The sequence below is a fragment of the Mauremys mutica genome, chromosome 3 (assembly GCF_020497125.1).
Source record: "Mauremys mutica isolate MM-2020 ecotype Southern chromosome 3, ASM2049712v1, whole genome shotgun sequence".
NCBI lineage: Eukaryota > Metazoa > Chordata > Testudines > Geoemydidae > Mauremys > Mauremys mutica.
Window position 1 is genome coordinate 94109193 of NC_059074.1, and position 14947 is coordinate 94124139.

The 14947-nt window shown below is 43.0% G+C and overlaps 1 protein-coding gene across 3 annotated transcripts in view; it reads left to right on the forward strand.

The window, feature by feature from the left end:
• The window catches only part of CLVS2 (clavesin 2), a 55163-nt gene that overhangs the window by 7659 nt on the left and 32557 nt on the right, over positions 1-14947 (forward strand). For all 3 annotated transcript variants that reach the window (XM_045010982.1, XM_045010983.1, XM_045010980.1), the window contains one exon: positions 5558-5732. In XM_045010982.1, the coding sequence (XP_044866917.1) occupies positions 5558-5732 (175 nt within the window). The remainder of the gene's footprint in view (positions 1-5557; positions 5733-14947) is intronic.

Below are 14947 nucleotides of genomic sequence, written 5' to 3' on the forward strand. Positions count from 1 at the left end.
AGATAGATGGAATAAAATGATGGCTTCTTTCTTTCACACTGTACAATGGCAGTAGTTAAAAACCAGCAACTGCAACAAATCTCATCTCATTCTGATTATATGTTGCGCTAGTGCTTGCGGTTAATGCTACCTTTCATTTTTGCTTTGTGACATTTCTCTAGTTAAACTGAAAGTTATCCGAACACTCAGGGGCAGCTCTAGCAATTTCGCCGCCCCAAGCACGGCGGCACGCCGTGAGGGGCGCTCTGGCGGTCGCTGGTCCCGCGGCTCCGGTGGACCTCCTGCAGACGTGCCTGCGGAGGGTCCGCTGGTCCCGCGGCTCCGGTGGAGCATCCGCAGGCACGCCTGCGGGAGGTCCACCGGAGCCGCCTGCCGCCCTCCCGGCGACCGGCAGAGCGCCCCCCATGGCATGCCACCCCAAGCAGGCGCTTGGCGTGCTGGGGCCTGGAGCCGGCCCTGCGAACACTACACATGGATCTCAGCAGTACAGCCCAGGGGGTAGAATGGGCACCTAGTGAGGCTTTTATAAACCCAAGGAAATCAAATACATTGTATATAATAAAATTGGGTGTCTGCAGAACACTAAAATATAAGCCAAGACTCAAAATTCCCATTAGTTAGCTTTCCTTTTGCATCTCTTTATGTAACACTTTTGATGTCAAATTTTTATATAAATAGAGCTTAATCCATTTAGACTAGTGCACCTGTTTTTGAACAATGCTTGACCAGTGGGGCACCAAAGTCAGGGTTTTTTTCATAGGATCTGGGTAGGAGGAAACATTGATTGGGGAAATGACAAGAAAAGGAGAGAGTAGGCAAGCAGTAGGGAGGGAAAGGAGAAAGAAGAGAGAATCAAGAAAGAACAGGAGGGGTCAGGAAAACGACACAACTAATAAGAGGAAAACATAAAACAGGAATGGGGTGGGGCTATAAGGAATGAACGTGTGTGTGTGTATTTATCAATCTGCAATGAAAAGAGGAGACTGAGGAAAGATTGGAATAAGGAGAGAGGCTAAAAAGAGGGTAAATGAAATTAGAGAGAAAGAAGGTCAAACGAAATGTAATCCCATGAGAAACACGTTTTAGGTTAGCAATACTTAAACAGGTCATTTTGGAGGCCTCTGTCTCAGGAACTGCTTGATCAAATGGCCTCAGAGGTGCACCACAAACTCTGCCCCAGCCCCTGAACTGGCATAACAGTTTTCAAGCTGTTCAGATTTAGAGAGGATTCAAAATTCTTTTTTTAAACAGAAACTATGTTGCAATCTTAACTATGCAGCTACTAATGGTTACTCCATAATACATCTTCTAGAGCTGCCCAGGTTAATTATTCAACAAATATTGTCATTATGGACTGAAGAATTTATGGAATAAGAAGTATTTGACCAGCTATTGAGGAGGTTGAAAACTGAAAACAATTAAAAAAACAGTTATTCGATGATTTGACTAACAACAACAAAATAGTTATCCAGCTCTACCTTCTGTTACATTTCCTAGTAAGTCCCTGGAAAATGTTCCACAACACTAGGAAATACATAAAGACAGAATGTTGTTGCATGGGACTTGGATTAGTTTGTTGGCCTGCTGGGTATGTAACTGCATGATTATAGATTAGCCTGGTAGACAGTTTTTGTTGTTTTTTTTAAATTGCATGTCTCAGTGGCAAGTAATTTTCTACCAACCATACTCTCACAGACTTCAAGTTCAGATGAGAATGGAGGCACGTGTTATGGTTCATTGTATAGCAGGACAAGATTGTCACAAGCCTGCGAAGGGACTTCAGTTTATATAGGTTTCACATATTGTGTAGAGTGGACTAGAGATGAGTCTTTATGCAAGTAACTCTGTGCTATGTAACAACTGTAATATAGCTCCTTTATTCGTATTTCATTTTCTGCTTTGACTTTAATACACAACTTGCAATTTGCAACACCTAAGATTTCCTCTATCATGTTGGGTTTAGATTTCTGGGTAGCCTCAACATTTTCTCAAAGTAAAAGCTGCATTAAGTGGCTTATAATCAGTGCTTAATTTGTAATAAAAGAGGTGCCAGGGCTCAAGCTAGGTGGCCAGAGAGTGGTGGCCACTGGCTGGGCACCCAGCTCTGTAGGCAGTACCACTGCCAGCAGCAGCATAGAAGTATGGCATGGTATGGTGTATTGCCACCCTTACTTCTGCAGTGCTACTGGTAGTGGTGCTGCCTTCAGAGTTGGGTGGCTAGAGAGTGGCAGCTGCTGGCTGGTATGCCAGGGGTGCTGGGACTATGAACTGCCAAGCCTAGAGGGACCAGGGCTCAGCCCTGGCAAAAATTAAGCACTGCCTATAATGGATTTTTCTTTCTTTTGTGGTTTTCAGCAAGGTAGCTCACTTAAGTAATATAGCAAAATCAAGAAAGAAAGCCCAGTAGAGATGATCAAAATGCCAGGGTAAGATAGCTTATCTTCTATTGTTAGCTAATTTCCTTTCAAGGGTGTTTTTTTTTTAACATGGACAGGTCCCTGAATGGTTCTAACTTGATTTAGTTTATTTCATGGATAAATTGGGTGTCTTCTTCTGATAGCAAATGAAAGCATTTTCTGGTAGTTCAATCATTATCCTTTTTGTCTTCTTCATTGGAGAGAGAAATCCTCGCCTTTTTCAGATGAGAACCATGAAATTATAAGTTTATTATAGGCCAAATTCTGAGACCCATACCCACATTGAGTAGCTCCTTAATGGGACTTTTTATGAAATAAGGGACTATAGAATGTGAATAAGGGTTTCAGAATGTAGCCCTGTAGAATCACAACTCCTTCAACACTATGGGTGAAATCCTGGCTCCATTAAAGTCAATGGGAATTTTGTCATTGACTTCAGCAGGGTCAGGATTTCACTCTCTACGTTATGATAGCTTAAGGGTCTGATCCAGCAAACAATATATATGTGGCATTCTGGATCTCCGACAGGCTCGCTTTGTAACGGACTAATGTATTCAGAAGAAATGTTGCCTGTCCCCTTGAATGAAAACAAAAGATCTCTGCAAACCCAGCTCAGCCCACTGGGGACTTGGGCAGCATCTTGGTGTTTAATGTAAATGAGCTCCCCACATTCAGGTGGGATTCTGTAAACCAAAGGGATGCCTATCATTTTAAGGATGGCATAATCTCAATACATGGCCCCAGTGGAGGAGAGAGAGGCCCTAGCCATCTTTAAATACCTTATGTACTACAGCTAGTCAGATAATGTTTTTGGTGAACATTTTTATGGACTATTTTCTCTCTTTCATCAAAATTTTGACTTTTCTCATCATCTCTAATACAAGTTAGTGTGCCTGTGGAAGAGTATGCTTGTGTCTCTTCCATTCCCCGCCACTGGAAAAGAGTGCAGGGCACTCTGTCAAAGTGATGGACCTCACATGCTCCCAAACAAGACAGCTGCAGGTGCTTCTACAGTAGAAAAAAAGTGGATGTGTTTTTTAGTGCTCCTGTTACCAACAGTGCAATATAGACTGTACTGGGTGTTTTCAAGACCACTGGGTGTCCTGCACTCTTTTCCACTGGTGGGGTTAGGAGAGGACTACATAGGAGGATGCATGATGTCTCAGATTAACATATACATATATATTTCTATCTGTCTGTCTATCTGACACACAGGATTTGATGACATGGTGGTAAAAACTTGGTGCTTGGTCTACTCTGTGGTTTATACTGGAGCTGAAGAATGCTCACAGAGTTTCCTGTACACACACCTTACGTGGGAGAGACCTCTTTGAGCTGATGAGTCTTTTTTCCCTCCAGTTGAGCTTTGGGATAGAGCTGACAGCCCAGGTTCCTTTTTTTATTTTTAAATGTTTCGTCTTTGACTGGATGTCATATATGACAGTTAGGCTGGGTGGAGTCTATCACACTGCTTCTGGAAAGTGGCCAGTTATGAGTGGCTGTGGAATGCTGAAAGCAGTCGTGCAAAGGGATCTGCTGTAGTCAGCTCCTATGGTCACGCACAGCCCCGCTGACTCCAATAGGACACGTAGGGGTGTAAGAGTTTGTGTACAGCTGGTCAAAATGGTTTTGACCATTTTGCATCAAAAATGGAGTTTCAAAGACTGACTTTTTTTCCATGGAAAATTTCACTTTATGGAAACTTTAAATAAAAATAAAGAAAATTTTTGACAAAAATTGAAAGATTTCATCCTTTTGCAATCTTTCATTTGGAAATTATAAGGCAATTCCACCTTTCTCCTTTTTAAAGTTTCCATTGTAAATAAAGAAGGAGAAAGTAACAAAGTGAGAGAGAGAGAGAAATTGGGTTTTCGCCCAACTTTCTCTTACTACCATTCCCGCTTTTTACCAGCAGGGGAAAAAGGGGGAAAGTTTTAACGTATAATAGAGAGTGGGATTTATCTCGACAAATCAGTGTGAAAGATTTCAAAATGAATTTTTTTAAAATAAAAAAAATCATGAAAATAATTGAATGAAATGAAAAATGTTTAATTTCTTTCAATTTTTTTCATGAAACATGCTTACCATTTTCCCCAGTTTGTTTTTGGGTTTGCAAGCAGATCTCTTTGCAGACTTGGGGCCTTTACCAGTAGAGTTCAGCTGGCAGAATAATTACAAGGGAAGAACCTCCTTGGAATAAGGAAGAACCTCTTAGCAGCCTACTCTGGAAAGTCCACAGTTTTTATAGGCCATACTAGGCTATGACCAAATTTAGGTAGTGAGACCAGCATGGAATTATAATTTCTATTGCATGTTTATTTATTTAGGAATCTTTATAATTATGTGTGTTTAAAATACACCATTATGTACTATTTCTATGTTTAGATGCAGCATGCACACATTATGCAATCTCTCTGTACTAAAATTTAATGTGGAATGTAGCAGATGAAAATGATCATCAGATTCTAAATTGAGTATTGAAACTGCCTTGCTAGGGGGTAAAAAGTACTCAGAAGGCAATTAATTAAATCTTAGTAGACTGACATTGCCTTTAACCAGAGATGTTCCAAAGCAGTGGTATGGTTTTTTTTGTTTTCATGAAGAAGAGACTCTTTTGTTTTGCTTTGAAAATTCTACAGTGTACTTTATGGATCTGAGAGTAAACAATAATGAGAGAGAGAGGTGTTGAAATTCCCTTTTGTTAGCAGTTGAAGACTGGGGAGTTGTAATGTCTACCTTTGGAAAGTTATGCCAGGGAACATTGGGTGCATATTTGTAGTGTTGGACTGTAATAGTCGTCCATGCAGCTATGATTTTAAAACAATAGAAGTTGCACAGATCTTACAGTATATACATTTGATAAATGGGAAAATAATTAGGCAGCTCAGAAGGTTGTTACTTTCTATGGGGAAAATTTACATTTGCTTTGGCAGTTTATATTTTTGCTGCTTATATTTGATAGCTAATTTTATCCGAGGCTACCTATATGGCAAATATAAAATCAAAATCCATCCTTAGGTTTACATGTTTGATAAATAACATGAAAGGAAATGGTTAGAAGTTTTCTAAATCATGTTTTTGCATGCCCTCATCATTCCCTTTTGGTTAGCCTAACCCAGTTCACCCTCTATTATTGACAGGTACACACTGGTGGATATTTTGCGTGCCATACTTCTTTCTTTAGAAGCCATGATTGAAGATCCTGAACTTCAGGTGAATGGATTTGTTTTGATTATAGACTGGAGCAACTTCACCTTCAAGCAGGCCTCCAAACTCACACCAAGCATGCTGAGATTAGCCATAGAGGGCCTTCAGGTAAGGTTCCCTTTTTCACTCCTTACTCTATTTCCTTGGCTCCAGGTTGAAAACCTGCATATTCAAAACAAACAGAAAAGGCACATTTGTTTAAAATAGGGACATTTTCACCTTTTGAGATAATTGGGTTGCCTCATCATTTGGGACAGGGCTAATGAACTATGGGCCTGGCCTGGCTCCCACAACAGGAGTTTTGTCATTGACTTCAATGGCAGTAGAATCACACCCTAGTGCTTGATCCTGCAAGGTGCAGGGCGCTTTGGTTTCACATCTGACTTCACTGGGACTGTGCCCTGGCTTAAAGTTAAGCAGGTGCTTAAGTATTTTCTGAATCAGGATACAAAGTGCTCGGCACATTGGAGGATTGAGACCCTATGTATTTACTGTAATTTACAGCTGCTATAGTTGCTGATAATTTTAGAGCATTCTACTTGGCCCAGAGACATTGTGAAGGACACTACACAACCACCAGTTGTTTTCTGTGGTCTTTAATGATTGTTAAAATGAAAAACTGTAATCTGTGAAATAATTGCTCACTTGAACGCAAGCAATAATCCTTATGGAAAAATACCTATGACTCACCCTTGTGGCAGTGTGCTTTGCTTTTATAAGGCCATATACTCCTTTTCTTTGGGGGTTTTTTTTTCTGATTTTAATTATTTAAACATTTTCATTACTTGTATAAAACCAAAGAACCACCTTATCTTTGCATTTTACTCACTTGGATATTGCTAGCTTTGCAGGAATTGTGTAGTGCTGGGTCAAGTTTTGATCTAATTCTTGAAATGCCTTAACCAGTGCTCAGTCTACTACCACATAGGTGAAAGGTTAGAACTAACAGACTGTGATCCTGATTCTCCCCTCACTTACTCTGGTGGAGCTCCATGGACTTGACTGGAATTACTCTGGATTTGCATCAGTATAAGTGAGAGGACAAGCAAGCCCCATATGTGGAACAGAGAGCTAAAATAAACAGTCTGTGTGTAAGCTGGGCTGCGAGGACAAAGAGCAAAGATGCAGGTTGGGTTGTTATACTTTGAACAGAAATGGCATAAAGTGACCCTGTGGCACAAGGTATTTGAGAGACTAAGAGCACTGTGTGTGTTTTATTTGTGTGGGGTTTTTCCTCTTGTTTTTGGGAAGTTTGGATTTAGTGTGTGATTTTTTTTCTGCAATATCAATCAGCATTTGACTAAGGGCAGGTCTACACTTAAAACGCTGCAGTGGTGCAGCTGCAGTGCTTCAGTGAAGACACTACCTCTCCTGTCAGCGTCATTAATTCACCTCCATGAGAGGCAGTAGCTGTGTTGACAGAAGTCCTCCGGTCAATAGCGCTGTCTATAGAGACAGTATAACAACATCGCTCAGGGGTGTGGATTTTTCACACCCCTGAGCAATGTAGTTATATTGATTGAGTTGATAGTGTAGACCTGGCCACACTCTCAGCACTTAATTTTTGTGTGTATAATATAGAAATATGTCAAGCACTCAAAAGTTAGGAAGTGCCAGAATGAAGATTGCCCATGCCACTTTAATTCAGTCCCCTTGTGCATATGCATTATGATACAGTTTTTCATTACATGATCATATACTGGTTTTGCACAGGCCCACTGCCTTATTCCTTAAACAGGTGGATGGTGCTCTCTGAATGAGCGGCTATTCAATATTCTGTTTTCTCCTTATTCACTGGAAGGCCCCATGACTTCATAGAATCATAGACTTTAAGGTCAGAAGGGACCATTATGATCATCTAGTCTGACCTCCTGCACAACACAGGCCACAGAATCTCACCCACCCACTCCTGTATCAAAACCCCTATTCTATGTCTGAGCTACTGAAGTCCTCAAATCGTGGTTTAAAGACTTCAAGGTGCAGGGAATCCTCCAGCAAGTGACCCATGCCCCACGCTGCAGAGGAAGGCAACCCCCACCCCGCCCAGGTTCCTCTGCCAATCTGCCCTGGATGAAAATTCTTTGACTTATTTACTGCACACTATTCAAACTTAGGGGCTTTTCCATGGCACTTATCACTATAGCATGTGTGCTTCACAAATATTAATGAATTTATCAGCACAAATCTGCAAAAAAGGGGAGGGGATGAGAGGCAGGCATCATCCCCATTTTGCAGATGGGAAATGAAGGCAAAGAGAGATTAAAGTCAAAAGTTCCCATTAATTTTGGGTGCCCAATATAACATGCCTACGGCCTGATTTTTCAGACTTAACATTTTAACATTTAACTGAATTCTGAGATGTTGTAACTTCTGAATGCTTGACTTTGCAACATTAATAATGTTTTTTAACATTTTGGGGGGGTGAAATTTCCTAGGTTTTAAAAAATCAAACTGAAAACCCCCCAGAAGGTCCATCCCATAGCGCTATAAGGACATCCTTTTCAGTCATCAACAAGGTTGGAACCTTTAGATCCACCACATAGCTTCTTCTTTAAACACCTCTTCACTTTCTATCCTTATACTGCCACTCTAACTGGATTGTAACAGGATGGCCTGTCCTTGGGTTGGAGAGCCTGGGGCTAAGCTAGCCCTGGTTAGCCCCATCTAAGATGAATCAGGTGATTCAAATTTAAAAGGCAGCAGGAAGCAGCAAGGGGGTTGTGTGGTTGGGAGAAGTAGCTGGGATGGCTGGAGGCCTGACAGTAATCTCAGGAAACGACTTTGTGTTTGTTTTGGGACTTTTGAGTTCTGTTTTTGACAAAGTGTGTTGCCAGCCTGGTGAAGGGTAAATTTAGTGTATTTTGGGCTGAGAAGGTGACTGAGTGAGTTCTTGAAGGGGCCCTGCTGAAGGGGAAATAGAAGTGGTGGTGGTGGCCAAGGTGCTACATGGATCTAATACTGTGGATTCAAAGAAATACAATTTGGCTTGTAATATAGCACTTTGCTGACTCCTGGCACATGTATATTATGGTGTTAATTAATTGCCTTCTGTGCACAGTTCTCTTGCCTTATCAGCACGGTTATGTTGTGGTCATACCAGTTATAGACACAGTTGTACACTTTAAATAATTTTCCATGGGCCAGTGAGACCACAAAATTACTGATCTGAATGTCAGGTGCTGCTTATAGCCTATGTAGGCAGTGAGCTTAGAACATGTGGCAATTCAATATCTTTAGTCAGTCAGGAGAAGCCATGCCTTCTCAGTAACAAACTTTCAGTCTTGGTTTCCCTTTCTCATAGTATGTGGCCTGCTTGACATTTTTATTGATCTATATTTCTATTTGTATGATTTTTCTTTCCTGTTAGGGAAAAAAAAAAGCGTACTTTGCACAATTGTGACCAGATGACCCAGTGAAATCTAGGAAGTCTGTGTTACAAAAATAGGCCAGCTTTAGTGTACCAGGGCTCTAACAGCAAATGAAGCAGCTATGCTGCCTTTTGGTGGTGATACCCAGGTAGTAAGTTGCATTTGTCACCAACTTTTCACCACCTGACCTACCCTCTGTGTAGCAACTCATTCCTCTAGCCAGGGCCGGCTCCAGACCCCAGCGCGGCAAGCACGCGCGTGGGGTGGCCCTTTCCCGGGGGGGCGGCAGGCTGGACCGGCGGACCTGCCGCAGTCATGCCTGCGGGAGGTCCACCGGAGCCCCGGGACGACCGGACCTGCCGCAGGCATGACTGCGGAGGGGGCGCTCGTCCCACGGCTCGGCTGGACCCCCCGCAGGCACGCCTGTGGCAGCTCAACCACAGCCGCCGGACCAGCGAACCGCCCGCAGCTGCGGGAGGTCCAGCTGAGCCGCGCGACTAGCGGACCCTCACCAGTCAAGCCCGCGGGAGGTCCGCTGCTCCCGGGGCTCCCGGGCGCCTCCCGCGCCTGACTGCTTGGGGCGGCCAAAAAGGTAGAGCCGCCCCTGCCTCTAGCCTATTACTAATGCCCTTTTACTATTGCTCCAGATTTCTTGGCAGCTTTCAGAGAGCCACCATTCTTTTTAGAGACAAGATGGGTAAGGTAATATTTCTTGTTAGACCAACTTCTGTGGGTGAGAGAGATGATTTCAAGCAACACATCTCTTTTTCAGGTCTGGGAAAGGTACTCAGTGTCACAGCTAAATACAAGCTCAAACAATTTAGCATAAGTAGTTAGCACAGATTGTAAGGGACTATTTAAGATGAAGTGGCCTGTTAATAACCCTGTTTATAAAATAAAAAGGGGGGTTAGTGTGTTACAGATTGTTATAATAAGCCATAAATCCAGTGTTTTTTATAAAGACCATAATTTTTAGTATTTAGCAAAGTTATGAATTTAAGCCCCCAGGCCCGTCTTTTGACAGTGTTGTGTGGGTTTCCTTTGAGGACAAGGTCTGAGTGACCAGAGACTAGAATACACCATCCTAGCCACTATGGATGTAGAATGGGGTGGGCAAACTTTTTGGCCCGAGGGCCACATTAGGGTTGTGCAACTGTATGGAGGGTTGGGTAGGGAAGGCTGTGCCTCCCCAAACAGCCTGGTCACCTCCCCCTATCTTCCCACTTCCCGCCCCCTGACTGCCCCCCTCAAAATTCCCAACCCATCCAACCCCCCTGCTCCTCGTCCCCTGACCACCCCCTCCCACCTGCCCCTAACTGTCCCCCGGGATCCCACCCCCTTATCCAACCCTCCCTGCTCCCTGTCCTGACTGCCCTCCCGCCCCCTATCCACATCCCCGCCCCATGACAGGCCCCCTGAGACTCCCACTCCCAACCCTCCTTGTTCCCCATCCCCTGACCGCCCCCCAGGACCCTCCGCTCCCTTACTCAACCCCCTCACTCCCCGCCCCCTTATCAGCAGCAGAAGCTCACAGCTGTGACACCCAGCCAAAGCCAGCTGTGCTCCGCACGCTGCCCAGCGGAAGTGGTAGGTCAGAGTGCTGTCCGTGCAGCAGTGTGGCTGCAGGGGAGGGGGAACAGTGGGAGAGAGGCTGGGGACTAGGCTCCCCGACTGGGAGCTCAGGGGCCGGGCAGGATGGTCCTGTGGGCCATTTGTGGCTCGCTGGCCGTAATTTGCCCACATCTGATGTAGAAGCTCTCTATGCAAACATTCCACACAAAGATGTACTGCAAGCTGTCAGGAATAGCATCCCCGATACTATCACAGCAAACCTGGTGCCTGAACTTTGTGACTTTGTCCTCACCCACAGCTATTTCAGATTTGGGGACAATTTATACCTTCAAGTCAGCAGGACTGCTATGGGTACCCACATGGCCCCACAGTATGCCAACATTTTTATGGCTAACTTAGAACAACGCTTCCTCAGCTCATGTACCCTAACACCCACATAATTATTGGTGCATTCAGTGCACTGGATGAGGGACAACACATGTTGTGATAGTATCAGAGGGGTAGCCATGTTAGTCTGGATCTGTAAAAGCAGCAAAGAATCCTGTGGCACCTTATAGACTAACTGACGTTTTGCAGCATGAGCTTTCGTGGGTGAATACCCACTTCTTCGGATGCAAGTGGGTATTCACTTGCATCCGACGAAGTGGGTATTCACCCACGAAAGCTCATGCTGCAAAACGTCAGTTAGTCTATAAGGTGCCACAGGATTCTTTGCTGCTTTTACATGTTGTGATAGGCATGCGTAGGACCTATGAATCTTGAAAGGTGTGTTAATCATTGTAACAGTGGAGATATGTCTGCAGGTTTTGCTTCTGTTGTTCTGGCAGGGTCTGGTGCTGCTTTGACTTAGTGTGCCCTAGTCTGTGGGGAGCTTGCTTCTGGTGATGATGATGATGATCATCATCATCATGATCAAAGTAAGTTCAGCAACAAGCATGTGATGAAATAAACATATTTAAAGGTTTGATAATGTGTTATATAGACAATATAAGATTTATGTAAAAGCAACAAAGAATCCTGTGGCACCTTATAGACTAACAGACGTTTTGCAGCATGAGCTTTCGTGGGTGAATACCCACTTCTTCGGATGCATCCGAAGAAGTGGGTATTCACCCACGAAAGCTCATGCTGCAAAACGTCTGTTAGTCTATAAGGTGCCACAGGATTCTTTGTTGCTTTTACAGATCCAGACTAACACGGCTACCCCTCTGATACATAAGATTTATGATTATCTTAACTATTCATTTCCTTGCTTTTAAGTGTTTGGGTTTTGTAAATGATGTCACTCAGCAGCCTTAATGTTTTTGTCAAATGAAGGTTTTGGCTTCTTAATTTCCCAGAATTTAAAAAAAAAGTTCACTTTTTTCTCTTAAAACCCCCCAACAAAACCCAAGGGAATAGAATGGAATGTGTCCGATTTGATAAAGGGGTGAGCTGTGTTGGCTATGATAGGGTTCCTCAGGAAAAACCCTTATCTTAGTTAAAGCACATTGGTACGTGATCGGCATGTTCACTGTGTAGCTACCCCTCACCCCCTTGAGCCCCCACCAAAAAGTGGGTATGCACAGTGCCACCCTACATTCATTCTAAGTGTCAGTAAAATAGCTTAGTACATTAAGAATCAGAGCCAAGGCTAGAACCCACATTGGTTAGCTGCACCGTCAGTGTGTAACCCACAGGGCCTCCCAGCCAAGCTGTTGAACCTTTCTGATCCTTAATTACAACATCTAAAACTGTAGTAACTAATAACACTTTTCCATCTGTACCTCTCAAAGTACTTGGCAAAGGTGGGTGAACATTGTCACAGCTGGCCTAACGAAGTGCAGACACTTGAACCAATTTGTAGGTGAGGCAATAAGCTGAGTCTGCAATACCAGCTTGGAGCTGAGTTTCCTAAGTAACTTGTCACAGCTCATCTACTGCCGGTTCCTTCATTGCACCACCCAGAAAACCTTCCCCTTAGGCTCTGGTGGCATTTGGGAGATGGGGTAAGGGGAATTGAAGAGGAAGCAGCATTTTATCTGGAGTTTTCTTCTTACTTATGAAAAGTGGTCTTGGCTCGTTGGAAGCCAATGAAACTATTCTGATGCCGTGGCTCTTCATTAGCTGTACTTCCAGAGAACAGTGTCCATTTTTCAAACAATACCAATATTGGAAACATTTCATACTTCTTGCACTTGAAAACTACCTCTACATTCGCGAATGTTAAGTTCTAACCATGTTTCACTTCTTTGGTTGAACAAATTAAAGCAGAGATTGCCTAGGCTGAATAATGGTAGCAAACAAATGGCCCTGATTAGGCCATCAAGTTCCCCTTTCATTGAGGTGGACAGGGTGCTGCTGGTATTGGAAGAAGTCCCTACGGTTCAGGCTCAGGGCAGGGAAACAAGAGCAGTGGGTGTATTCCTGGCTTTGCCACTGAATTCTCAGGTAACCTCTGCCAGTTCAACAAAGCACTTTAGCATGAGCTTCTGTCCATCCACTTTTGGTAAAGCATTTAAACATATGAAGTGCTGTGTGAATTGGGGTCTTGCTGTCTCACAGAAATCAAAACAATGTTCTACATCATCCTGTTAACCTTCCTGCCAATACAGAATTATTTCCTGCATTATAGTTTCTAGTGTCTTGATTTTAGAAGGCCCAAGTAGGGCTGGGGGGAAAAATGGGAAAGTGTCTCCAGAATAGCTGATAGACTAGTGTTTTGGGTACTCACCTGGGATGTGGGAGAACCAGAGTCAAGCTCCTGCTCTTTAGGATTCAGGGACTTTAACCTGGGCCTTTCTTGTCTAAGGTGAGTGGCCTAACCAATGAGCTATTGGAAATTCTGGGGGCTGGCCAGAAATTCCACCTTGGACCTGAGAAACCTACCAAACATCAGTTTTGTTGAAACTGGCACATTCCCGTTAAATACTCTGGTTCTGACACACTGACATTTTCCAATGAGAAAATATTTTCATCTGAAAATTCCTGACCAGCTCTCATCCTCAGCAATGGGTCTTCCATGTCCCTTGAGACCATTCCACGACTTAAGACATCTTATTGTTTCAATTTTTTTCCTGATATTCATCCTAATTTTTTCTCTTCCATAACTTCATCCAATTACTTCAACTTATACCCCTGAGTATTGCACCACAAGTGATAGGGTTCAATGCAGGATTTGCTGGGTGAATTTCTATGGTCTGTGTTATGCAGAGGATTAGAATAGATGATCACCATGGTCCCTTTTGACACTATCCATGAATCTGAGAACCACCCTAAATGGTTCTTTACCATCAGTGGTGTTTAACATCTTTCAGATATTTCTAGACTGTTATGAAACCTCCCTACCCCTGCCCCCTATTATCTGGAAGCTACATTGTTAGCTCTTTAAATCTTTTCTCATATGTGTACAGCTGCCTAATCACTTTCTGGGGCTCTTCTCTGAAACTCAGTCTAGTTTATTAATCTTTCTGGTACTGTGATGCCCAGCATCCAATTGTCACCATATCAGAGTGGACTTTTATTACCCTTTTCTGACACACTGTCTTTGCATATGTAATCCTGTAGTACCCTGCTGTATATTTTTCCCCTCAAAATCACTATTTGTCTTTACTCCTTGTTTACAGTTTCTTAGCAAGTAGTCAGCTCACATGAGTGATCCGTCTAAGCCAATTTAAATTTGGCTACGAGCTACTACCGTCCAGTAAATACAGCAATGTCATTTAACTAATGTTTGCTAAGTGCACTTGGGATCCTCTAATGGAAAGCATTATACAAGCGCAAGATTTTATTGTTTGTCTGGAGATAGTTTCCCATCTGTCAAGGTTGTATCTTTGGAAGAATATAGCGGATTCAGTACTCAGCTGCTGTAATTGTGTAGCCTCATTGAAGTCCTGGATTCCAAGGCTAGAAGGGACTGTTATGATCATGTGTTCTACAGGAGATCAGATTACAGGCCATAGAACTTCCCCAAAATAATTCCCAGAGCAGAGCTTTGAGGAAAAACATCCAATCTTGATTTAAAAATTGTCAATGATGGAGAATCCACCATAACCCTTGGTAAATTGTTTCAGTGGTTAATTAACCTCACTGGCAAAAATTTACATCTTGTTTCCTGTCTGAATTTGTCTAGCTGAAACTTCTGGACATTGAATCATATTATAACTTTCTCTGCCAGATTAAATTATTATTAAATATTTTCCCCACGTACATACTTACACTGTGATCATGTCACCCCTTAACCTTCTTTTTGTTAGACTCTATGAGTTCAGTCTATTTATCTTATCACTATAAGGCAGGTTTTCTAATCCTTTATGTTTTCTCATGGCTCTTCTCTGAACCTTCTCTAATTTATCATCCTTCTTGAATTGTGGGCACCAGAACTGAACACGGTATTCTGGCAGC